This window comes from Octopus bimaculoides, chromosome 19 (genome assembly GCF_046866305.1).
Source record: "Octopus bimaculoides isolate indiv1 chromosome 19, ASM4686630v1, whole genome shotgun sequence".
NCBI lineage: Eukaryota > Metazoa > Mollusca > Cephalopoda > Octopoda > Octopodidae > Octopus > Octopus bimaculoides.
The window spans coordinates 21,631,480-21,659,200 of record NC_142946.1 but is presented as its reverse complement, the minus strand read 5'-3'; the positions used below and the strand labels follow the sequence as shown (position 1 = coordinate 21,659,200).

Genomic DNA, 27,721 nt, shown 5'->3' with positions numbered 1-27,721 from the left:
CAAATAAGCTGGAAAGTGAAAACTAAGCAGAAAAGATTTCAAGCCTGAGATTCAGCCTGAAAAATTACATCAATAGATGAAATTTGAAAATTTTTATTTAATTTTAAGACTTCAAAAAGTGAAGGCAAACAGAAAAGATCTCCAGTTCAAATATGCTTGGGGCAAATTCGAAGCCCTAAGAAAGTCACTCACTGTATTTTGTCACGGAGAAGCTTTGTCGCTGTTGACATATAGGTGTAAATATACGCAGTCGGTTCGAAGCGTTCTCTAACCAGATTGACGGATGGATGCCTTTGGAAGTGGTTGATGCTGGAAGGGAGATAACCACTCCAAAATGCTTTCATTTATCAGTCTGATTAGGCAGCTCTTCGAACTGACTTAGTGTGTTTGTCTATGGAGAAAAATTTTCTCCACGACAAAATTACAGTCAGTAGCTTCCTTGCGGTTTCAAATATGTCCCAACCATATTTGAACTGGTAATAAATTTCTATTTATACATAACACTGCTTAGCGTTTCTACTTCGTACAGGATATATGTATGAAAACACCCGCCAAAATCAGAAAAAAAAAATTGAGGGGTTATATGGCGAACTGAAAGCAGAATCCTTCCCCTTGAAGTGTATTTATTTTTAGTCATTTTTCGCGTTAATTGCTTCCAGAAAGCTATATTTCTTTTGGTTTTTCATTAGCTAATTCTATTTGCCATTTGCAACTTCTGGCCCCCAAAATTTTATATGCATATAGCTTTCACAACTTTGTCGCTGTAGACAAATAGGTGTAAATATACGCAGTCAGTTCGAAGTGTTCTCTAACCAGACTGATGGATGCATGCCTTTGGAAGTGGTTGAAGCTGAAAGAGAGGACTAAGTGTGTTTGTTTACCAAGAGAAATTTTCTCCTCGACAAAATACAGTCAGTAGCTTCTATAGGAAAGTTGGTTATACATCATTAGATGTATACCTGACTTTCCTATATAAAGTTAAAGAATATAACGGAACGCTGAACTCCAGACTATCAACTTAAACAACATTTTATTCAGGTGGTAAATATATACATCTTTAGTTCTTGTTGTTACAGCTTCTGTTGTTGGGACGTTGTTATGTAGATGTGAGCGAGCTGTCGAGCGTAAGTCCGAAAGATGGAGAGTGACAGCTGTACACGTAAAGAGACTGTCTCCAGAGTTGGGTGTTGGAGACACTGCTTGACACGTCCATGCTCTATTGCTGGCCAGCAAGAGCGTGAACTGAGCGGGAACGCTTGCTTGTTTAATTTCACGCATGCGCACGGCGTTACTACACTTCCTTACGGTTTCAAATATGCCCCAACTATATTTGAACTGATAATAAATTTCTATTTATACACAACACTGCTTAGCGTTTCTACTTCGTACAAGCATATGTATATTCTTTTACTTGTTGTAATCATTTGACTGCGGCTATCTTGGAGTACCGCCTTCACACACACACACACACACACATCGTTGAGACCCAAATTTTCACACGATTCACCGGTCCCACTCCCGAACTACACGGTCGTTATATCGACGACTGTATCGGTGCGACCTCACTCTCCCTTGAACAACTAGACCTCTTCCTCTCTTTCGTCCAAACCTTCCATCCTATCCTCGAATTCTCCTGCACTATTTCTAACTCTTCTTTCGAATTTCTCGACATTTCTGTCAGTATACACCACTCCGCTCTCACTACCTCCATCCACTACAAACACACTGACTCACACTCCAGCCTTAACTTCTCCTCCTCTCACCCTACCCACACCAAGCTCTCCATCCCTTACTCCTAATTCTTCCATCTGCACAGGCTCTGCAGTGACAACCATGACTTTGAGACTCAGCCTCAACTCATGTTTTGCCACTTCATCCTTCGTGGATATCCCCTCACCACTAGCCACACTGCCCTTGCCAGGGCACGTTCCGTTGACCGTACTTCTGCCCTTTCTCCCCGCCGTTGCTCGTACCCCTTCCTCTCCTCGTTGATACTACCCCACCCACTAGCACTGACCACTACAAAACTGCATTCACACCACATACCACTATATGAGCAGCTACACGTTACAGACGCACTCACTTACACACGTCAGAGTCACTAGCCACTATTCACACACACACACGCACCTTCATTTGGGATCGCCAGCACTTTATTATCTCCCTTCTTTCCAACCTCGTCTTTCAAACTTTTTCTCTAATCATTCGCCATGATTGACCGCTAAATCTACAAGTTTTTTTTCATTCTCTCCCTGGTTATTTTCTTTTATACCTTTCTGTTGAAGAGCATAAGCTCGAAACGTAAGAGACTTTTCCATTTCCCCGAACCCCAAACTAATGCACCTGCTTGTTTTTCATACACTTGTCTTCGTCTTTTGTTTTTCTAGGTCATTAGAGCAAAGAAACAGGCCTGGAAAACCTGGAAGAGTGGGGGTGGTAGGGAACTATACCAGATAGACAAAGGGAGGCTGGACAATAGGTATACATAGCCAAGGGAGAAGCAGAAAAGAAGTTTGCCAATGTTCAGCGACGTGAGGACCAAAGAACTGAAGTATTTCGGATTTCAAGACAATGTGTGAGAGTAAATTGTGATGTTACAGGAGAGAAATGTATGCTTAAAATATCTGGTAGTGTGGGTTATGGTCTAGTCATCTGTATTGTAAACCAGACAGTTCACGAAGGAGTCATACCAAATTACTGGCGTAGCAGCATCATAGTCAACTGTTACAAAGGTAAAGGTGATGCTTTAGATAGAAATAGATACAAGGGTATCAAACTGCTGGATCAGGTGATGAAGCTCATGGAGAGGGTCATAGCCCAACTAATTAGAGAGAGAGTCTGCTTAGATGAGATGCAGTTTGGTTTTGTGCCAGGTAGAAGCACCACTGATACTATATTCCTGGTAAGGCAACTGCAGGAGAAATACCCAGCCAAAGATAAACCCGTACACTTGGCTTTTGTTGACTTAGAGAAAGCCTTTGATAGGGTCCCCTGATCCCTTATCTGGTAAGCGATGCGGAAACTGGGGATCGATGAGTGGTTAATAAGAGCTGTATAGGGATGCCGTTAGTAAGGTAAGGGTCGGCAATGAGTATAGTGAAGAATTCTAGGTAGAAGTAGGGGTTCACCAAGGATCAACCCTCAACTCCCTCTTATTCATCATAGTCCTCCAAGCAATAATAGAGGAATTCAAGACAGGTTGCCCCTGGGAGCTCCTCTATGCTGATGACCTGTCGCTGTGTTTGGCCCCTTGGCCCCACAGGCCTTCATGCTTTGTCTTGCTGCCTAAATACCAGTCGTTTCGCTCGTCACATCGAGCTAAATCTAACATTAATCGGGCCGTGGATCGGGTTAATATTTCCTCAGTCCTGGAGTTAGCGGGAATATTCAGAAGTGATGGGAAGAGACCAGATGGTCTTACACTTTGTCCCTGGGTAAGAGGTAGGTGCCTCATCAGGGACGCCACGGTCTGTAACTCCTTTGCACACCCTCACACTCTGGATGCTGCGATAAATGGGAGGGTCACTGCTTCCGTAGCTGAAGAATATATGTCTGAAAAGAAAAAGAAAAAAAAAAAGTGAAAATTAAAAATGTTTAAGAGAAAAAAGTAGGAAAAGTGAGGCCTAAAAAAAGTAGAGATCAATTTTTTACTTTTTAAAAAGAATTGTTATTTAAGGGGCTTTTAAAGCATCATAAATTACATGGCTGAGGAAATTACGAGTTTTAGTGCACTGGTTCGTTTCTAACTCACTTCTTTAGATTACTACAATTTGTTCCTGTTTTTTTTTTTCATTTTCCTTATCTTTTGACTTGTTTCAAGCATTGGACTGAGGCCATGCTGGGGCACTACGTTGAAGGGTTTTTAGACCATTGAATCCATCTCAGTAATTATTTTCAAAGCCTCGTACTTATTCTTTCGTGTTTTGTTTTGCTGAACTGCTAAACTACGGGGACGGTTGTCAAGCGGTGGAGGAGGATAAGCACAACACAAACGCACGCATACAAACATTTATACACATAGATATACACAACTTTTTGTTTTCAGTTTCTCTCTACCGAATCCAGTTAGAAGGCTTTGGTCGGCTCGGGGTTGTAGTGGAATATTGTAGCACAAGGTGCTACGTAGGAGGACTGAACTAAAGACCACATGGTTGGGAAGCAAACTTTATACCATACAGCCACACCATGACAAAAGAATGAACTTCGATAGTTTTGAAATATATCAAAGGTTTAAACCGTCCACTCTTCGGATAGGGGATTTCCGAATTTACAAAACCTTTGTTTTAATTCGGCGATGATCTCCCAGATCGATGAATTATTTGAAGAATAGTTAAGAGTTATTTCCCTTTATATTGACTTGCATTGAGTGGTTCACTATTTTTTTCGGACTGTCGCTTTCCCTGCTCCCAGGTGACATTTCGTATCGTCATCCTCCATCGCTACTAATATAGACCTCTTTCTGCGGCAAACTCAAAGCAACAGTTTTTCACATAAAAAACAAACAAACAAAAACAACTTAACCTAGTGAATCCATTACTTTGCTGTTTTTATAATAAGTAAGATTAAATTTACATTTTGTTATAATGTGGATCTCCGTCTACATGTATGTTGTTGTCTGCACTATGATATTCCTGACACCACTGATATGTTACGGCGGTATTCCGCGTCTTATTATGTTTGACTCGTCTATCGTGCTATCGCAAGACAATGACTTTGAAACGTCTACCTTGACGGTAACTCGTATGGATCACGTAACTGACACTGACTCCAACTGAGAACTCGACTACTACTACTGATCTACAACGACTCACTGTCTTTTTTATAGTGGTTTGTCATACCACTTTATCACGTGGGAAGGAGTGTACCATATTTAATGTGATGGATGTACATTGCGCATGGATATTAGCTCCTTGACATCAAGCTGGAAGGTATAATGAAATAGTCTTTGATTCCTGCGTTCAATAATTTTCACTCAGTTTCTTTACATAGATAGGAGATGTGCAATTTCGCTAAAGCCCCAGCCTGCTAAATATAATGTTGGGAAGGCAATAAAAAGTCTTGACTTTATTACAGGGAAAGTATTTCACTTTCTGTTATGTTTGGTCCCTTGTTCGTTGGCTCGCCATTTCCCGGCGGCTTCTTGCTGTCAGCGCCACGAGAAGGAACAATATTATTGTCGAAGACGCGAAACTAAGTTTGACCCTCTGGGCGATAACTAATGAGGATTTGGTGATCTTCTGTGTCTGTTTTCCGTTTGTTTGTGCATTTATTATATGTTTTCTTTAAACTTATATATGTTTTGTTTAGTCCATTCTGTCTTTCTATCAGCACACGATTCCACATCAGGAATCTAGCAAAACAAATAGGGGAGACCGGGGTTAGTTGACTACATTTTTTGCATTTTCATTGACAGAGCAATACTATTTAATGTATTCTACAGCATCTTGTATTACACGCATTAATCAACCATAGCAAAAGACTTACAAAGCTAGAGATCTCATCTGCTTATTGTCTGGATTTATATTTTGTGCATTTTCTAAGACCACTTAAATGTGTCAACTTGCCCCGATACCGAGGCAAGTTGACACATGAATGCATTTTCTTGGAACATACATGTTAGTGGACAGAAACACATGATATAAGCTTGTTGGTTTGATCAAGGGCCTTTATTACGGTTTCATTACGTATCATCAGAGTCACAATTTCGGCATGTGAATATTGTCAGACCTGGTGTGCATGCCTCGTGAGCCCAACCTTTACAATCAAAGCATTGAAGCCACACTTCCCTTCCTTTGCTGTTGGAAAAAGGCTCGCAGCACACTAAGCAATAGCACTCTTCCTCATCAGAGGTATCACTTTCTTGAATTTGAACTTTTTTCTTAACAGTTAGACCGTTTCCCTTCGTTGACCTACCCTTACTGAGTCCCTTTCCTATCGTTCCTTTATCAATGTTTGTCTTCTTTTTACGTTTACTTTTTGTCTTTTCTTCTATGATTTCTCTTTTAACCGGCGAGTCAGTGAGGATTTCAGAACAACGTTTCTTTCTTCTTCTGGTTGATTCTTTCCTAGGGCCTGCTTTGGGTAGTGGACGGATTTGAAATGGTGAAAGAAAAGACCTGGCGGCTATGTTGCTTGAAGGCCCAGGTGTTGCAGGTGCTGAAAGTGCAGAATCCGGTCGGTCAATGACATAGTTTGGTGCAAAGTCGCTGTTTGTGAAAATATTGCGATTAAAAGGGCATATTCCTGTAGAAGAAAAGCCACTAAGAATGTTCGTCGGTCTGCAGTCAATGGCCATGCAGTTTTGACAATACACGGAATGTCATAAATGATCATGGTCTGGCCAGGATGGTTGATATTCCAGTCATCAATGGCAGTGATTGTGTACCTCGAATTTTCTCTAGAGAAAATGTGTCAACTTCCCCGGTCTCCCCTACATAAACGTGTGTAGAGCGAGAAGACCTTTGATTTTAATGTTTACTCGAGCAACGCAACAACTAACAACGCTACACCATACAGGGTGTTCTAGAATTAACTATCTGTTTCAATGAAATTGAGCAAACAAAAAAAAAAAAGACTGACAGAATTTTGTTTATTACCAAAACAAATAGATTTATAAATCTTACGTCAAACTTTCATTAAAATTTTTTAACATGTCTGTATCCCAGCATACTTCAAATCTCTCCTTAGCGTTGTGAAACACATTTTGAAGCATTTCAGGAGTTAGCTCCTGCACTGCTAACTGAATGTGTTCTTTAAGCTCAGCTAAACGATTGCTCCATCTTGGGAGTGGAGGTAATGAAAATGATTGCTGCCAAATTGGAAAAAAGCTGTCATGGACAAATAAGAGGGGGTCTAACAGGAATGAAAATAAAACTATAAACAAAATTTAAAATTTATACACTTTTAACACATATTAAACATGATAAACATAAATATAAAAGTGAGTCTTAAAAAAATGCATCCGATTTCAATCAAGTCATCATTAGTTCTGGGACACCCTGTATTAACTCGTCCGACTAAACGGGGGAGGGAACGCAGGTGGGTGGGACTAATTGCAGGGGGCAAGCGTAGCGTCCGAAAGTGGTCACACGGTCAAACTCATATGACTGAGTCATAGCAGCGTTTTTTAAAATTTTTTTATGAGCATTTTACACGGATGACATAGAAAGCAGACATGCTTCCGGTGCATGCTGCGTTGCGCAGGATTTGAAACGTGAAACATCTACAGGGCACTTCTGGAGAATGGATGAATGAGTTAGTTGTGACTTTACCCAGCCGCGCGCACACGCGGGTGGTAACATGAAGCATCAACAGGGCGTCGACAAAAATTTTAATGTTCTCATTTCCTCTGCCAAATTGGACAAAAAGGTTTTCATGAAATATTATACGCTACTTATGATGCATAATTAGTGTCAATAGTCTATCGCCGGAAAAATGGCCTAAAACAAAGATAAAACCCAGTGCAGTATACTCAAATCTGATTAATATGCATTTTGGGGGGTCGGGGCCATAGTCGGTGTCGGAATTTTTTTTCAGTCAACAGCAATTCGAGGAGGAAATTTGGAGGAAAGTGACTGGATACTCTTCAAGTTACGGGCCTTAACGCTGCGGAAGTGCTTAAAAAATGCGATTTATCTGCCCCTGGGGTTTCATAAGACAAGAAGTTGAAAATTATTTTGCCACTCCATGGGCCCTATGTAATGCATGTGTAAAAGTTCATTAAAATCGGTTGGGTGGATCTCGAGTTTTAACGACATGACAAACACAGACAGACACACATCCTGTGTTTTATATATATATAGAGATTACAAAATACAAGAGTTTGTATCGAAAGTAATGCAAACGTGTACATAATTTTTGTATAAACTGTCATAAGTCGTCGAAATTGCAAATGTCAAACGGCATTTCTAAGGTTATGTCAAACTGAAAGCACGAGAGGGGAATTCCATTTGTAAAACTGAAAGTATTTTCGGGGCTAATGCAAAATCGCACCTCTCCTTGAAAAATGCATATTTTTGAAAAATATTTTTCGGATTCCTACGTCTTAGATGTCGGAGATTACGAACATGCAAAAAAAAAAAAAAAATTTCAATCCCTCTCCGCCCCCAATTTAAACTTTTGCTTTTGTTTACTTTAAATTGATTATAGCGAATTGACGAGCATATGCAAATAAAAGTTAAATATAGACCAAAACATTAAAGTGAAAAGAATTTGCCTTTTTACTTGTAAACATTAAAGTGAAAAGAATTTGCCTTAGATAATCGTAAATAATAATTAAATGTAAATTAAATATGCACCATTTTATGAGAAACAAACTTTAATATGTTTAATAACTAATGTTATAAAGTTTATTTATCTATCTATCTACCTACCTGTCTATCTATCTATTTGCTAGCTAGATAGATATGAATGTCATCCTGGGGCTAAAAACAACAGTAACACCGTCCTCTATAGGACCACCACATTATTTGGCAAATATATTTGATTTCCGTCATAGAAAACATAGGAAAAACATATTAAAAAAATTTCGAAAAAAGTTTTAAATCTTAAATGGGGTGGGGGAGAAGTGTAAAATTAAAAAAAAAATTTTTTTTTGCATATTCGTAATCTCCGACATCTAAAACGTAGGAATCCGAAAATTATTTTTTTGCAAAAAAAAAATAATAAATAAAAAGGCATTTTTTCAGGAGAGGTGCGATTCTGCATTAAGCCCCATAGTTTCAAGTTCTAGCATAAATGCACTCGCGCGCGTATATACGAAGAGATCAAATTTAAAAACTCTTGTACCATTATTCATTTAATTACTAATTTCTTTTGACATTTCTAGTTTTCTCGCTTGGTCTTCAACGGTTTTTAAAACAGTTTCTATCTTGGTTATCCTTAGTAAATCCTTAGACGAGGTGTTTTGTTATCTTATTAATCATATATTTTCTCCTAGAATTTTTATGCTTTCCCATCAAAGTCACTTTATTTAATAGCGTCTTAATTCATTTTACGTTCTGATTTCAAATTCCGCCGAGGTCGACTTTACATTCATCACTTTGGGGGTCGATAAAATTAAGTACTGGGGTCGGCACAATCAACTTACTCCACTCGCCAAAATAGCTGGCCTTATGCCAAAACTTGAAATCAATATTTCAATATTTAATTCATCGTATCTTATCTATAGGTGAACCTTCCTGTCATTTTCCTTCTAGTTCTAATTATCTTTTCTTTTTTTTCTCTTGAGACGATCATTACATTAATAATCCTTTCTACTATAGGCACACGGCCTGGATCACATCGATCCCCAGTACTCAACTGGGGTACTACTAAAGCAGCACGGTCCCGAACGCGCAGTCGCGCGTCCACGCTAGCTAGTCTTGAGTGGTCGATCCTAACCCTAACCCTATCCCTAACCCTATCCCTAACCTTAACCCTAACCCTATCCCTATCCCTAACCCGCGTGTGCAAATGAATACGTGTTTAGGGTTAGGGTTAGGGTTAGGATCGACCACTCACGACTAGCTAGCGCGGACGCGCGACCGGGACCATGCTGCTTTAGTAGTACCCTCAACTGGTACTTAGTTTATTGACCCCGAAAGGACGAAAGGCAAAGTTGACCTCGGCGGAATTTGAACACAGAACGTAGCGAGGGGCGAAATACCGCTAAGCATTTCGCCCGGCACGCTAACAATTCTGCCAGCTCGCCGCCTTAATCATTACATTAATAATAATAACCTTTCTACTATAGGCAGAAGGCCTGAAATTTTGGGGGAAGGGGCTTGTCGATTACATTGACCCTAGTGTTCCACTTGTATTTATTTAATCGACCCCGAAAGGATGAAAGGCAAAGTCGACCTCGGCGGAATTTGAACTCAGGACGTAGCGACGGGCGAAATACCGCTAAGCATTTCGCCCGGCACGCTAACGATTCTGCCAGCTAGCCGCCTTTACACCTTAACATTAATAATAATAACATTGTTAGTCAATCGGTTAAATATCTAACGAACTTACTAATCCATCGCTTGTCTACTTATTTGTATTTTGGTAAGACAACAGGGTAACGCCGTTAGCAGATGTTAGGACGCTAAAGGGGGGGGGGAGGATAAAATACTGTAACTGAATAAATTAAGGGAAGTCAGAAGTTAAAAGAAGTTAAAAATAATTAAGAACAAGTCAAGAAAGGTGAAAAGTTTTTCGGAATTTTTTTTAAAATCTCAAATCTCGAGAAAAATCTCAAAAATCGATTAAAGGGAAAATGCTAAAAAAAATTTTTTTTTAAAGTTAATTCTAGAACAATTCCCAAAACCTCGAAATTCACAAAATATCCCCCCCCCCAAAAAAAAAATTCGAGTTTCAGAGTTTAATCGTAAAAATTCGAGTTTCGAGTTTAATCGTAAATAATAATTAAATGTAAATTAAATATGCACCATTTTATGAGAAACAAACTTTAATATGTTTAATAACTAATGTTATAAAGTTTATTTATCTATCTATCTACCTACCTGTCTATCTATCTATTTGCTAGCTAGATAGATATGAATGTCATCCTGGGGCTAAAAACAACAGTAACACCGTCCTCTATAGGACCACCACATTATTTGGCAAATATATTTGATTTCCGTCATAGAAAACATAGGAAAAACATATTAAAAAAATTTCGAAAAAAGTTTTAAATCTTAAATGGGGTGGGGGAGAAGTGTAAAATTTAAAAAAAAATTTTTTTTTGCATATTCGTAATCTCCGACATCTAAAACGTAGGAATCCGAAAATTATTTTTTTGCAAAAAAAAAATAATAAATAAAAAGGCATTTTTTCAGGAGAGGTGCGATTCTGCATTAAGCCCCATAGTTTCAAGTTCTAGCATAAATGCACTCGCGCGCGTATATACGAAGAGATCAAATTTAAAAACTCTTGTACCATTATTCATTTAATTACTAATTTCTTTTGACATTTCTAGTTTTCTCGCTTGGTCTTCAACGGTTTTTAAAACAGTTTCTATCTTGGTTATCCTTAGTAAATCCTTAGACGAGGTGTTTTGTTATCTTATTAATCATATATTTTCTCCTAGAATTTTTATGCTTTCCCATCAAAGTCACTTTATTTAATAGCGTCTTAATTCATTTTACGTTCTGATTTCAAATTCCGCCGAGGTCGACTTTACATTCATCACTTTGGGGGTCGATAAAATTAAGTACTGGGGTCGGCACAATCAACTTACTCCACTCGCCAAAATAGCTGGCCTTATGCCAAAACTTGAAATCAATATTTCAATATTTAATTCATCGTATCTTATCTATAGGTGAACCTTCCTGTCATTTTCCTTCTAGTTCTAATTATCTTTTCTTTTTTTTCTCTTGAGACGATCATTACATTAATAATCCTTTCTACTATAGGCACACGGCCTGGATCACATCGATCCCCAGTACTCAACTGGGGTACTACTAAAGCAGCACGGTCCCGAACGCGCAGTCGCGCGTCCACGCTAGCTAGTCTTGAGTGGTCGATCCTAACCCTAACCCTATCCCTAACCCTATCCCTAACCTTAACCCTAACCCTATCCCTATCCCTAACCCGCGTGTGCAAATGAATACGTGTTTAGGGTTAGGGTTAGGGTTAGGATCGACCACTCACGACTAGCTAGCGCGGACGCGCGACCGGGACCATGCTGCTTTAGTAGTACCCTCAACTGGTACTTAGTTTATTGACCCCGAAAGGACGAAAGGCAAAGTTGACCTCGGCGGAATTTGAACACAGAACGTAGCGAGGGGCGAAATACCGCTAAGCATTTCGCCCGGCACGCTAACAATTCTGCCAGCTCGCCGCCTTAATCATTACATTAATAATAATAACCTTTCTACTATAGGCAGAAGGCCTGAAATTTTGGGGGAAGGGGCTTGTCGATTACATTGACCCTAGTGTTCCACTTGTATTTATTTAATCGACCCCGAAAGGATGAAAGGCAAAGTCGACCTCGGCGGAATTTGAACTCAGGACGTAGCGACGGGCGAAATACCGCTAAGCATTTCGCCCGGCACGCTAACGATTCTGCCAGCTAGCCGCCTTTACACCTTAACATTAATAATAATAACATTGTTAGTCAATCGGTTAAATATCTAACGAACTTACTAATCCATCGCTTGTCTACTTATTTGTATTTTGGTAAGACAACAGGGTAACGCCGTTAGCAGATGTTAGGACGCTAAAGGGGGGGGGGGGGGGAGGATAAAATACTGTAACTGAATAAATTAAGGGAAGTCAGAAGTTAAAAGAAGTTAAAAATAATTAAGAACAAGTCAAGAAAGGTGAAAAGTTTTTCGGAATTTTTTTTAAAATCTCAAATCTCGAGAAAAATCTCAAAAATCGATTAAAGGGAAAATGCTAAAAAAAATTTTTTTTTAAAGTTAATTCTAGAACAATTCCCAAAACCTCGAAATTCACAAAATATCCCCCCCCCCCCAAAAAAAAATTCGAGTTTCAGAGTTTTATGGTTTTAAGGATTTTACAGATTTAAAGTTTTGGGTCAAGACACCCACGTAAGTTCTGACGGCAATTTTCCCAATATATTTTTCACCACAACCTTCAACATGATGGGGAGCATATTTTTGATAAAAAAAAAACAGTTTTGATAATTTTTGATTTTGTTACTAATGAATGAATGAATGTCATTGTTCAGTTTTTATTTCAAGAGTTTTTGCCAATAGTGAAAGAGCCGGTTTCTAACATAGATACAAGGTTCCTTCATTGGAATTTCAACATCATCGACAGGGTATTTTTGTTTGTTTGTATGTATGTATGTATGTATGTATGTGAAGATTAGTATGTTTTGTTTCATGTATGTATTCTCATGCATATAGTTGCGTGTCTAGAGATGCTCATATATGTTTAAATGATAAATTTTTGGAAAGTTTTATCGATTTTTACAGTTCCAGTGATGGATTCGATCTGTACTCTTCGAATTAGCTTTCTCCTCTCTGGTTTTGAGAAGTCTAATTTCTCATCATTGGTATTTAGGCAGTGTGTTACATATCCCAGGGCCCCTATAATTACAGGCATAAATCTGAGCTTGTAATCTGGATAGAATAACAGCAGATTTCTCAATAGTTCAACGTAGGTATTCTCTTTTTCACTAATTTTCAGCTTTAGAGGCAGACGGATAAGTAGAAAGATGAAATACACAGATATATAGAGAGATGGGTAGTTAGATAGATGGACAGATAGGAAGGTAGATAAAAAAGATAGAACTTATATGTGGTCTGTAATCTGTGGGTAGCCTTGTTACTATTTGTTAGGTTAGGTTTATCCACGTGAGCGCTTTCGGATCAAAGATCCTTCATCTGAAGTTCTTTCCATTTGCTTTTTGTAGTGGTCATTGCTGATACTGGTTAAAAGCTCTGGAAGTAGTAGATGTACTTTCAGCAGTCGAGCCCATTCCGGCAGTTAAAGCTAGATCCTTTCTTCCCAATGAAATATGATGCTTCTGTGATTCTGAGGTTATTATTTGTGTCCCTCTCGCCAGTATACGACTGGAGACCGCCCCCCCCAACATTGTTGGTGTAGGTGGAATATGGCGCTTGTGGAGATGCCCCTTCACTCTAAGGTATAGCTGTCTTTTTTTCTAACGTTATGTTCATATTTAATTGTATATAAGACAATGTTAGTTCAATTTTCTGAGAGAAAGGTTATTTTGAAATATAGAATATTTATATATTTCATGTGTGTGTGTGTATACTATATATTTCATATATACATGTGTGTGCGTGCATAAATAGTGCACTTGTATTCTTTTTAAGAACGAATGGTAGGGAATAGGTTCAGTTAAACGTCTTAAAAAGTTACGGGCTAATTCAAGTTTGTGATTATATGAACAATTATAGAAACGAATTAGTTTAAAATATTACATTTACCAATTTAACATCTTTGGTTCAGGTATTATATGTAGAAACTGCTTGTATTTGTGAATATATGAGGTTTTAAATTTGTTCACTTCGCATGTACATGCACGTGCGTGTGAATGCATGCAAAATAGATTTTCATCAGAAAAAGGTCCCTTTCTATTTACAGCTCTCGCACTAAATTAAAGTAAAAACGTACATTTATTTTTTTGGTTCAAACATTAGTTCTTTAATCAATGTCGACATAATCTGAGGCATTTGTTTACAGCTATTGTATTTCGAATTATCCGAACTTTGGAAGTCTAAAGAGGCAACACGGTTAGAGACAGCGGTTAAAAGTTTCATGATTTCATATTTGGTGCCATATTTCATCAAAATTTCACTTAAAGCTTGTATAAACCCCGAGCCATCCTTTCCATTTCTGTAAGAGAGATATTTATTACATGATGAATAAACAACCAACATATCTGCCATAACTGGAATTGTTGGTGACCATTCTTCAGGTCCTGTGGAATTATCATCGTTTTTTTCGACTCCAACATCAGATGTCGTTCCACGACATGCTTGAATAATGAATAATTTAGGTACTCCTTTTAAAGATGGACAACGATCAGGTCTCAAGTAAGAAAGCAATTTGTCTAGTTTAACAGTACCGTCGTATCCACAGATAACATCGTCTGGCCCACCATGACTTAGTATTACACAAATAAAGCAATCAAGATCAGTAAGAGAATTATTTTTTCCAATCTTTTCCAAAGTGTCGAGCATTTCTTGCACTGTTGAATCCGTATGAACGTTGATATCGTCTTCATGGAATCCAAGTTTAATTAATGCCCCTTTAAAATCTTGTGTGTCTTTTGATGAGCCGAGTCGAGTTTTAAGTTCCGAGTGTTTGAAATTTTCGTTGTTGAAGATGAAAGCGACACCTCGCTTTTTATGCGTCATATCATATTTACCGAAGCATTTCGTTAAATCCTCCTCAGTTGATTGATGAAACTGACCACCTGTTACACTTCCAGGTTGAGCATCCATATTAGTGAGATGACTTGAAACTAGTTCCGGCTTGATATATTAAAGAGTAAAGAAATACTTTCGTATTACGAAATCACTTGGAAAAATTACCACTTATTTATTTATGGGGTTGATTCGAAAATCCTTGGAAAATGGCTAGGGTCTGTATCGTTAAGAAATAATCCAAAGGGGGAGTAATGAAAATACGATAACAACACAGGTATTTCTAAGTATGTAGGTATTTCTCAATCCAAGGGAGGTGACTGTTCATATATTCTTACAGTGTCACGTGTTTCTAATTTTCTGAAAATTCTCGAAATGGAAAATAACTCTGATCTATTCATTCAGTTCGCAAAAATGCGCGGATATATAAAACTGTCGCTCTTTCTTTAAAAGTATTCCAACCAAAACCATCCTCTCCTTTAAAATCATGACTATTCCTTATTAAAAAATTTTCCACATGTGATCATCCAACCTTTTTTCAAAGCATTCCATTTATGATCATCACGGGAATTTTCTTTTTTAAAAGTATTCTATCTCTAACCACAGGTTTTTAAAGAGCGTTTCAAACGACCATGTTGTCTTTTTGATGCAAAACCCCCTCTCAGTGCACAGTCTACTATTTTTCTTTTATTAAAGAACACACTGGATATTGTAGTTCGAGGTAGTTAAAAAAAAAAAAAAAAAAGTATGTCCAATATTTGAAAGTGTTTCATCATTGAACAGTGGGATCAGAACTAACCTGGCACTAAGCAATTATAACGAGCGATAAATTTGTGTATGTGTATTCGTGCATGTGCAATGTCACCCATCATGCTAGAAATAACAGCTACATTCCTTGTCAATACATAAATATTTTAAAATTAAACAATATTTTAAATAAAAAAATCGAAAAGTGATGATGGACGGTTGTGAGTGGAATGTCTTTGATCACAGAACTACCGGATCAGAAAAAGGCTAAACAATAATAAGCACCAGCTATACAATCATCACAACAAATCATCACCGATAAGCCTTGAGGTTACGATACCCTACACTAAACATCTATCTATCTATCTATCTATCTATCTATCTATCTATCTATCTATCTATCTATCTGTCTGTCTGTCGACCTGTCTGTCTGCATGCCTATCTGTCTGCCTGTCTTTCAGACTAAAGTCTGATGAGTCGTCCACAAAACTACGGCGTTTGTGGATGCAAAACGATTGGTCACTTTGACCAGGCATTAACTTTATTACTTTAATATATATACATATATATATTATATATATATATATATATATATATATATATATATATAAATGGAACAAAAACGTAATAGAGGACAATAAAATATTCGGACAAATAGACGATACAAAGCCGGACAAAAAAAAAAACAACAATTGGGACAGGCAAAAAAAGACGGGTCATTTGTGGCCTTCTTTCCTCAGTCAAGTACCAGAAGTCACGACTGTTTCGGGCAGTTACACTTGAGACGGTTCGACCTGGCTGCCATATATATAAACGTATATAAACGTATTTTCAGCATATAGGCATGGTAGCTTCAGCGCCCTTAAGTATATTTGTACCCTATACAATTATCTTTCTTCCTCCTCCTCTCTCTCTATATATATATACATATATATATATATGTATACACAGACACATACATACATACATACATACGTACATACGTACATATTATAGATGTAACGAATAGCTTCCTAGATTCTGAGCCAGGATTCGAAACCGAATGTATATTTTCCCACCAGTTCTTTTCTTGTTCCTGTATTTTCCACTAGGAAATTTGTGAGGTCAACCATCACACTTAGGTTACATTGTTTAAATTAACATTCTTGGGTGAAAGAAAGAGCTTGTGAGATAAACTCACTACTTTCCATTGTCCTTTGATTTATATCCAGTTTTCCAACTTCTATAATATAGTGACCAAATCCAGTTCTTTCTATCTTCCGGCGCCGATGGAGGAAGCACCTTTATGCAAGGGACTACATAGCTTTTACCCTCTCCACTTGTCTAGTTTCTTTTACTCTTCATTTTCTTTCTACATTTTCCACCAGTTTTGTAGCAGTAAATCAACATTGACGTTAACTACCTACGGAATGGATATCAGTACAGCGAGAAATCAGTGTACTAAAATTCGATGTAGGTGTATCCTACATTTGAATGATGAAAATGAAGGGCCATTATAACCAATTAATAATATTTTTCTTGAACTCATATATATATATATATATATATATATATATATATATATATATATATATATGTGTGTGTGTGTGTGTGTGTGTGTAGATAGAAAATATATAGATAGATAGAGAGAGAGGCAGTTATGTGGATAAACAAATCAGATATATTAAAAATAACAGTTTGTGTATGAAATGCAAACTATGTATATATGTATACATGCAAAACGAAAGAAAGCAAAAAATGAAGACTTTCAGACGATGAATATTTAAGTAGAAATATATTGATACTTATATCAATAGACCTACCTTATATAGAATACAAACGGCAGAGGAAATTAATGGGGAGGAAGAAAGGTGTTGGACTCGCCTTTAATTTTCTCTTCCTTTGTAAGTTGGATCTATTAATATAAATATCTATATATTTATACTTAAATATTCATCGTCTGAAAGCCTCCACTTTTTACTTTCTCTCGATTTGCATGTATACATATATTGCACTTCATACTCAAACTACTATATTTAATATATCTAATTTGTTTATCCGCATAATTGTCTCCGTAACTGCTCAGCTTGATTCCTCGTATAGCCATTCTTTACCCTGTGAAATTAATCTCCTGTAGATCGGTGTCTAAGTTTGAATCATTTGTACATTGCTGTCTTCTATTCTGAGAATCTTTGGATCTCATCTGTTTGGGAGTAGTTGATGCTGGAAGGGAGATCTCCTTTCCAGCATTAACCACTCCGAAATACATGCATCTATCAGTCTGGTTCGAGAACGCTTCGAACTGGCTTTGTGGTGTTTACACATGTTTGTCTACAGAGAGAGGTTTTCTCCACGACAAAATACAGTGAGTAGATTCCTTACGGATTCGAATATGCCCAATCATATTTGAACTGGTAACAAATTTGTATTTATACACATCACTACTTAGCGCTTTTACTCCCTACAATGTGTGTGTGTGTACACGCTGCATAAATGTGAATGCACGTGTGTACGAAACCGAAAACCTCCGAAACGGCATGTCCTCGAGTAAAACAAGTGTGATTTTCTAAATCTACGTCCTAACGACAAGGTCTTTGGTTAAGATTAATCAAAAAATATAATTTGCCACGAGAAATAACTCAACTTTCGATCGACAAATCTATCACTCCCTGTATGCCTCTACTGGATCTCTCTGTCTTTTAAGCCTTTCCTCTTTATATATTTATCACACACTTTGCCACCCTGTTCCTGTATATGTATATCTCTCACATATGCCACCCTGTCTCTCTCAATAAGGCATATTATTGCTTTAATTATGTTTAAAAATTCGTAATGTTTTTACTTTCATTATGTAATAGACAACTATTAGGCAGAAAATGCTAGCTTCCAAATCCTGTTTACTGAAATATAGACAGTCCGAATAAATGTGTTTATAGGGAGAAAGATATTGAAAAATCATCAATACTTCAGACTGACAAAGAAACTACGAAGGTATCAGGTAGTCGCGAGGTGTACCAAAAATAAAATTTAAATAGCCTTTAAATGAAACATAAAAATATTTTCGATTTTGGTTTTTGCATAATCGTAATGAATTCCCGTGTTGAGCACAAATTCGTAAAAAGTTTCTGCAAACTCCCCAAAATAATAATAATAAAAAAAAGGTATAAGGAGTTATATGGAGTGCTTAAACCAGAATTTCGCCTCAAAGCCTAGTCACGAAGACACGCGATTCCACAGATTATTTTATACTGTTAATAGATTTTAGAGCTATTTCGTTTGTAAGATTATGTTAAACTGAAAACACGTGAGGGAAGTTCTGAGAGAAATTTCATTTGTAAAACAAAGCACGAGAGGGGAATTCCATTTGTAAAACTGAAAGCACAAGAGGGGAATTCCATTTGTAAAACTGAAAGCACAAGAGGGGAATTCCACTCATAAAACTGCAAGTAATTTTGAAAAGTTGTCTCCCATCCTTCAGTTAAAATTTTATTCTTCACTGTACAGAATCCAGAATGTCCATAAATTATCTTTATAATTTGAGAAATTAAACACACACACGCACGCACACACACACACACACACACACACACACACACACACACACACACACACACACACACACACACACACATTGCCAATAGAGCCCATATGAAAGTGTTCTGATGTTTCTAGTAAAACAAAATTTGCTTGAGTTATGGGGTTTTTTTTTCCTGAATTTTTCAAATAGTAAAGGTAATTCATGGACACTCTGTCCTTATGAAGTTTAATAACAAGAGCCTCAAGTATCAAGAGAATTGATTTCTGTGAGAATGAAATATTAATATATTGAATGAACTTCAAAATGGAAAAGGTTCAAGAGAAACTGCGTAACACTTTGGCATACACGAAACAAATATGAGACCAATTAAAAGATAGAAAGAAAATTCAGTGACACTGTTTTAAATAACTTTAAAACACATATCAGATATGGGATCCGGACAAAAGCCCCATAGTTAAAGTGTGAAAGAGGACAAAAGCCCCACGGTTATATTTTTAGTTATTTAGAATTTTTAGTTGAATGTATCGATCCCAGAATTTTTTTTTCTTTTTTTACTTGCTGCAGTTATTAGACTGCGGCCGGCTATGCTGGTAGACCACCTTGAAGAACTTTTAGATGGCTCTATGGAACCCAATTTTTTTAAAGCTTGATCAAAACTAATTTTGTGATATGATCCGTTTTTGTTTTTACTTGTTGCAAGCATCAAACTGCGGCCAGGGTGGAGCAACACTTTGAGGAAATTTTAGTCGATTGTATTGACCCCAGAAATTTTTCTTAATGATTTTCAACCAGTGCATGAAGTTAAGCTTAAAAGGTCTCTCAATATGCTACAAATAACAGCCAAATCTTAAAATTTTCTTCTTTACAATTTCACGTCAACAAAAACGGAAATCGCGCTTGTGAAAGAAAAAAAAAAAAATTCCAATTTTTAAGCAAACAAAATAAATTTAATCGAAAAAAAATAAGTAGAATAGAATAACAGAACACAAGACTCTTTACTACTCAATCTATATATTTTCTGAATTCTAACGAAAGGGAAAGCATTTACTTCAAGAAATGTGTAGAAACAAAATTCAAAAGGTCAGCTTATTCTTATTAATCTGTAAGTGCCGAGAGAAGAAAACAACTTTAAATACATATTTGAAAATGCTGATTTTTCTGCGACTAAAAATTCTTCAAGCCGGTGCCCCAACATGGCTGCAGTCCAATGACTGAAACAAGTAAAAGGAGTTTTAGAAAAAAAAAAAAACGGAGAGGGTTATAAAAAAATGTCAAGAGATTTGGCTGTTATTTCTAGCATGTGGATATACCTTCTAGGCTTCACTTCATGTGCTGGTTAAAAATCATTAAAAAAAATTCTGGGGTCGTGCCCCAACATGGCCGCAATCTAATAACTGCAACAAATAAAAAGTGAAAAAAAAACAAAAAAAAAAACGAAAAAATAATCGAAAAATATAATCGTGGGCCATTTGTCCCCTTTCACAATTTAACTATTCTTTGTAAGCCTAGTACTTATTCTAACGGTCTCTTTTTGCCGAACCGATAAGTTACGGGGATGTAAACACACCAGCATCGGTTGTCAAGTGATGGTGGGGGGACAAACACAGACACACACATATATATATATACATATATACGACGGGCTTCTTTCAGTTTCCGTCTACCAAATCCACTCACAAGGCTTTGGTCAGCCCAAGGCTATAGTAGAAGACACTTGCCCAAGGTGCCACGCAGTGGGACTGAACCCGGAACCATGTGGTTGGTAAGCAAGCTACTTACCACACAGCCACTCCTGCGCTTGTTATTATTAATTTAATTATTCATTGTCCAATATAATATTTATAAAAATTCCTTCTTCAGATATTGCTAGGAATTAATGGAATCACCGTTGTAGTCGGTTTTCCAACGGTCACTGAAACCTGTCGGGAAGCGTCCCTGCAGTGGTGTTCCGGCATCTGTCTAAATGTTTTCTGAAGGAGGAGGCTCACGTGTTTAGATGTTCTTTGATCTGAATGTGTAATGGTCTTGTTGTGCTACCCACATAGAAATTGTCGCATTTGTTACATTGGATTCGATATACAACATTTACCCGTTGGCATAAATCTATGTCACGGATGGGGCAGTTACCTCTTGATAAACTTTCCTCTCATATTTCTTTTAGTGCTAATTAGCTTTACTTTTTGTCTTACAATGATCATTGGGCTAATAATAATAATAACACAAGCACTGGTTCAATATCACTTCGTTATTGTTAGCGAATCGGTTAAATATCTAAACAAATAACTGATCAATCGTTTCTTTATATCTGAATAGTGTTCATATTTAGTTGCATATAAGACAATGTCAGTTGAATTTTCAGAGAAAAAGATTAGTTTGAGATATAGATCGTTATACTTGGGGATGGTAATTTTGTTTGCTAATTTATGTTCATTTTGTATGTATGTATGTATGTGTATATATATATATGTATGTATGTATATATATATATATATATATATATGGATAACTCTCAGTCTTGTCAACGACACAGCTGAGCCAATAAGCTGTTCAGGTACAAAGTTAGGTAAATTCCATAAAAGATTTTTACTTATTTATTTTACAGGTTGGAAACGTACATTTCGTTTCATGTCAGCATAAAGTGAAAGAGAGAGAAAATTGACAGGTATGTGGGCATGTGTTGATGGTGGGGTGTAAGACAGAAAGTGTGTGTTGTGTGTGAAAGAGAGAGAGAGAGACGATGTGTGTTATTTCTTTACTACTCACAAGGGGCTACACACAGAGGGGACAAACAAGGACAGACAAACGGATTAAGTCGATTATATCGTCCCCAGTGCGTAACTGGTACTTATTTAATCGACCCCGAAAGGATGAAAGGCAAAGTCGACCTCGGCGGAATTTGAACTCAGAACGTAGCGGCAGACGAAATACCGCTAAGCATTTCGCCCGGCGTGCTAACGTTTCTGCCAGCTCGCCGCCTTAAAGAGAGACGATGTGTGTTGCTGTGTATTTTTGTACGTACTTACTTCCCCGACATGCTTGAATAATGAATAATTTAGGTACTCCTTTTAAAGATGGACAACGATCAGGTCTCAGGGAAGAAAGCAATACGTCTAGTTTAACAGTACCGTCGTATCCACAGATAAGATCGTCTGAGTCACAATGACTTAGTATTACACAAATAAAGCAATCAAGATCAGTAAGAGAATTATTTTTCAAAACTGTTTCAAAGTGTCGAACATTTCTTGCGCTGTTGCATCCATATAAACATTGATATCATTTTCATGGAATCCAAGTTTAATTAATGCCCCTTTAAAATCTTGTGTGTCTTTTGATGAGCCGAGTCGAGTTTTAAGTTCCGAGTGTTTGAAATTTTCGTTGTTGAAGATGTAAGCGACACCTCGCTTTTCATGCGTCATATCATATTTATCGAAACATTTCGTTAAATCCTCCTCAGTTGATTGATGAAACTGACCACCTGTTATGTATTCACTTACACATTGAGCATCCATGGTGATCATTTCAAAGAGATGGACCTGAATCTAGTTGCGGGTAGGATATATTAAAGAGTAAAGTTATACTTTTGTATTACAGAATCACTTGGAAACATTACCTCTTATTTGTTAATGTGGTAGATTCGAAAACCCTTGGAAAGTGGCTAGGGTCTGTATTGTTAAGAAATAATCCAACGACGAATTAATGAAAAATCGATAGCAACTTAGTTTATCTAAATATTTCCCAAGTCAAGGGAGGTGACTGTTCATGTACTCCTATAGTGTCATCTGTTTTTACTTTTCTGAAAATTCTCGAAATGGAAAACAACTCCGATTTATTCACTGAGTGAGCGAAAATGCGCTGGTGCACGAAACGAGCGTCTTTCTTACTAAACGATCCCCTCTTTTAAAAGTGTTTAAATCATAACCATTCTTTATTTTAAAATGTTCCAATCGTGACCATCCTGTATTTTCAAAGCGTTCCATTTATGACCATCATGTGATCGTGTTTTAAAATACTCCCTCTGTAATCACAGACTTTTTAAGAGCATTTCAGACGACCATCTCGTCTTTTTGAAGCTAAAATCTCATTAAGAGTACACTCTGCTATTCTTTCTTTTTATTAAAGAACACATTGGATGATGTAGTCCGAGGTACACTATACTTCAAACAAAAAATAAATAAAAGAATGTTCATTGGTTTAATGCGTTTCACCGTCGGACAGTGCGATCAGAACTAACCTGGCACTATGCAATTACAACGAGCAATAAATTTGTGTATGTATACCTGTGTGTGTGTGTGTGTGTGAAATGTTGTCGCCCATCATTCTAGGAATAACAGCTACATTTGCTGTCAATGCATAAATCTTGTTATAAAATTCCAACGGCATATTCGAAAATGAAACTATATTTTAAATAAAAAAATCGAAAAGCGAAGATGGACGGTTGTGACTGAAATGTCTTTTTTCACAGACTTGCTGGATCAGAAATGACTCAGGCAAAACAAAAATAAACTTCAGTGACAGTCATCTCAACAAAAACAGATACCTTTTCATAATTTTTTGCAACTTTTAGATCGACAGATCTATCACTCTATATGTCTCAACTGGATCTGTGTGTCTTTTCAACCTTTCTCCTTTCTCTATATATTTACCACACACTTTATCACCCTCTCTCTGTATATGTAGATCTCTTCCGCATGCTTCCCTCTCTCTCTGTATATGTATATCTCTCCCGCACGCCGCTCCACTCTCGATACGACATATAAATGCTTTCATTTTTTTTTTAAATACGTAGTTGTGAGGATTTTACTTTATTTACGTGGTAGACAACTATCATGCAGAAGATGCTAGCTTCCAAATCATGTTTACTGACTGGATAAAAATGATCTAACTTAACATTTCTAACATTTTTCTAACATTTTTCTAGAATAAGTGAATCACAAAATGGTATTAAACGCGAAAAAGGATGTCAATATATTAAATCTGAAAATATTTACTTCATTTTAAAATTTCAGAATCTCTTTCGGTTTATCAGTCTTTTCTCATTGTAAATTGCTCCTTCTCTGTATACAATTACTACACTCACATTCACTCTTTATATGCTTATCGCTCACTCTGATTGTATATATGTATGCGCGCGCGCATTCATATGTGTAAGGAATTTCATATGGGCGAAGGAGTCGACGGACCTTCACAAATCAGCAGCAGCAAGCTAAGAAAAATCGGCGGACATGGCGGACCGTCACCACACCCTTCATTCCGTTCTTTTTTCTTTTTTTTTTATTTGCTACGGAGATTCCGAATTTGTAAAAAAATTTGCATTTCAAAATTTAATTCCCCACCCAATTTCTTCATTTTTCACTTTTTTCGCAATTATTATCTTTTTTTTTTTTTTGGTGAAATACATGGAAAAATACGGAGATTATGATTCTGAAAAAAATTTTTTTACCTGGCGATGATCAATGAATTCAGTGACGAATGGTTAAGAGTTATTTCCCTTTATATTGGTTTATATGATGTGTTTCCAGATTTTTATTTTTTCGGACTGCTGCTTTCCCCTGCTCCCAGATCACGTTTCGTAACTTTAACCTCCATCGCTACCAACACAGACCTCTTTCTACTGGAAATTCAAGGCAACTGTTTTTCAGAAATGAAACATAATTCAGTGAACCCATTACTTTACAGTTTTTACAATAACTAAACGTAAATTTACATTTCACCTGTAACTACGTAGTTTTCGCATATATATGTAAATACATACATATAAGACACACACACACACACACACACACACACACACACACACACACACACGCCAGTTTTGTTTTCAAGACACCTATATCTATACCATGCATGTCTCTCAGGCATTTTGGAAGGATACTGAAGAGCTGTGGGCCCTTGAAACCCAAGCTGTTGCAGTATCTGGTCCGATATTTGGATGGTAATGTTGAGGACTTTGGCACTATGCAGTGGCGCCACGTTCTGGTGTTTGTGTAACTTTCAATGCTAAAGTTTAGTACAGGTCCTCCCAGGATCTTCTAGATGTATACCACTGCATATCTTTCCCGCCTTCATTCTAGGCAGTAGAGTCTTAACTTTTGCAGCTTTCCCAGTAGCTGATACGTTGCATTGAGACGATTTTCTTTGTAACTTCACTGGATTGCTTCAAGATCTGCCGTTAATTATATACCGTGTGGTGATTATAGTTGGGAGCAAGAGTCTAAGCGGCTGTGGACACATGGACTGAAAGTTAGGACATATGTTTTCTCGTTCTGAGTGTTCGGAGTATCCATTCAGCTAGCCGTCTGCATTTTATTGCCAAATTACTGGAAAGATGCATCATTACTCATGCCGATGCTCAGGTCACGCACTTATTTTGATTCAGAGATTGCAATTCCTCTTGGACCAGAGCATCCTGTCTGCATTTCGTTCAAGTTTGTGTGTTAGTAACGCCGGGCTTGGATTATTTCAGCATTAAACTGCATTTTATTGTCCTCAACTAACCTGTATATTAAGTCCAACTCCCGTTGCACATTCGAAATATTTCCAGAGACTTTTGTGTCGTCTGCATAGCTAGTAAGGGTGGCCTTTTGAGCAGCTGAGAGCATGTCTGAAAGGGCCACTATAGCAGTGGCCACAAGTCAGTGCCCCGTATGACGCCTATGGTAGTATTAGTGGTGGCCATCCTGTATCTGCTGCTGTGGTAGCCTTGTGTGTTGGTGGGGGTGGTTCTAAGTCTGTGCTTGATGTAACCAAGTCAGCTGCTGCACTATCTTTTGTGCTATTCTCAAAAAAGGCTTTTCCAGCTGCTGCTCTTTTCACATCTGGGTGAGGCTGGCTTGTTGTTGGGGCACGCATTACGTCTGCATATCGTATTTGAGGAGTAGACAGTGTACATTTTTTTCTTTGTTGCATTTGTTTTTGTCCTATTCCTGGAAAGGAGTACTGTTTTAGGTCATTCAATTTTGGCAGGGCTTCTGATGAGAAAAACGACAGTTTGCACCATCATCACCATACCAGCAGTTCCCATGCAGGTAAAAATCCACATATGTTTTTACTTTTCCTTATACTTTTGCACCTCCTATTTCTTTTGTGGTGGGGGGGGGCAGTCTTCTGTTTTGCTCCAAAGTTTTTTGTCTTTTTCTTCCTTTTCTTTTTCTTTTACTCCTTGAACTTCCTTGTTTCTGAGAGCTTTTGTTCTGTCAGTTATGATTTTTTGTTTCCTTCCTTTTTCAACTTTCTCAACACATCAGTGTTTCCTCCGTTTGTAGGCCTCTCAGTCGTGGCTTTGGTTTTGTTCTTTTCAAGGGCTGCTGCGCCCTGGAAGATTTTCTGTTCCTTTTCTCTTTGTCCACCTTTCTTAACATCATTGCTGCAATCTGTTCTCAGAATGGTGTCAAAAGTGTCGATGTGCTATCTAAAGAGAGCATAGAAACGTAAGAATTCGAGTTTCTTCTGCTCTATCTGGGCCATGGGTCTGGCGAAACCATTACTCTTTAGTACCGCTGCGATGATGTTGTTTGGGAGATCTCCATCGGCAATTTTCCAGGCTCGCAGAAATAATTGCAGTGCCTTGGTTGTCCAATTTCGCAACATCATTGCAGTATACACCTAGAGTGAGAGAGGGGGGAGAGAGAGAGAGTACGAGACCGACAGACAGAGAAGGTGAGAGAATGAGAGGGAGAGAGAGAGAATGAGAGGGAGGGGGAGAGAGAGGAAACAGTAAGGAAATTGGGATTGTATAAGTATTAACGTGCAGATATGCGTATGTGTGTATATCTAGACAGACAAACTTTGCAGGAAAAGAGGGGTAAAGAGAAGAGAGGCAAGGGGAAGAGAAAAGACAGAGAGAGGAGGAGAGACCAAAAGAGGGGAGAATAGAAACTCATGCAGACATACATACATTCGAACACACACAGACGCACACACGTCTATTTTCTAGTCGTGTTTGCGGAAACCACGTCTTGAGTTGGACTTGATATTTTGACGTCGGCAAATTTTCCCTTAAATTGCATATAGGTGGATCGAATTAGATAAATCGAGTATACTGGTCGTAATACTTGATATATTTAAACCAGAGACCACTTTACTTTTAGTTACTTCTATCTATTTGGAGGTTTTCAAATTTTTTTCAGGGGCTTATCTCCATACTTCCTAACACGCCGAGGTCGACTCTGCCTTTCATCCTTTCGGGGTCGATAAATTAAGTACTAGTTGTGTACTGGGATCGATCTAATCGACTAGCCCCTCCCCCAAAATTTCTGGCCTTGTGTCTAGAGTAGAAAAGCTTATACGTGTGTGTGTAGTCTGTATGTGTGTATGTGTGTTGTCACGAGTAAACACAAAAACATGTGTTTATTTGTTTTCATTAATAGGAGTCTAAATATCACAAAAAATTGTACTGCACTGCCGAAGGTAATTATGAAAATAAATACGCAAAAAAAAAAAAAAATTACGATAAAATATACTATTTCTGAAATATTTTGTGTACACATAAACATTCCTAGAGTTTTAATGCTAAGATTGTGTTGGCAAGAAAGTAATTTCGTTTTTCGCGAATAGAATTACGATTTTTTTAATGACTTTCGTCAGTGTCATAATTTTTCCTTTTGACATTTCATAGTCGTTACTTTTA

At 37.5% G+C, this 27,721-nt stretch overlaps 1 protein-coding gene, 2 long non-coding RNA genes and 1 pseudogene across 3 annotated transcripts in view; 1 reads left to right on the top strand and 3 right to left on the bottom strand.

Moving 5' to 3' along the window:
* The window catches only part of LOC149131781 (uncharacterized), a 40,963-nt gene that overhangs the window by 8,500 nt on the left and 4,742 nt on the right, over positions 1 to 27,721 (top strand). The window contains exon 2 of the long non-coding RNA XR_016245189.1: positions 26,059 to 26,120. This is a non-coding gene — a long non-coding RNA (uncharacterized LOC149131781). The remainder of the gene's footprint in view (positions 1 to 26,058; positions 26,121 to 27,721) is intronic.
* On the bottom strand, positions 1,012 to 27,495 carry LOC149131782 (uncharacterized). The gene is made up of 2 exons (XR_016245188.1): positions 24,536 to 27,495; positions 1,012 to 3,552 (listed from the first exon to the last, which is right to left on the bottom strand). It is a non-coding gene; the product is annotated as an uncharacterized LOC149131782 (long non-coding RNA).
* On the bottom strand, positions 12,284 to 15,842 carry LOC106872943 (caspase-3). The gene has a single exon (XM_014920122.3). It carries the CDS (start codon positions 14,907 to 14,909, stop codon positions 14,079 to 14,081), a length of 831 nt encoding a protein of 276 aa, XP_014775608.1. The 5' UTR covers positions 14,910 to 15,842; the 3' UTR covers positions 12,284 to 14,078.
* Positions 21,672 to 24,435, bottom strand: LOC149131783 (caspase-6-like; annotated as a pseudogene).

Excerpts from the sequence above, each read along its gene's own strand:
- LOC106872943 (XM_014920122.3), bottom strand. The coding sequence starts at position 14,909 with ATGGATGCTCAACCTGGAAGTGTAACAGGTGGTCAGTTTCATCAATCA.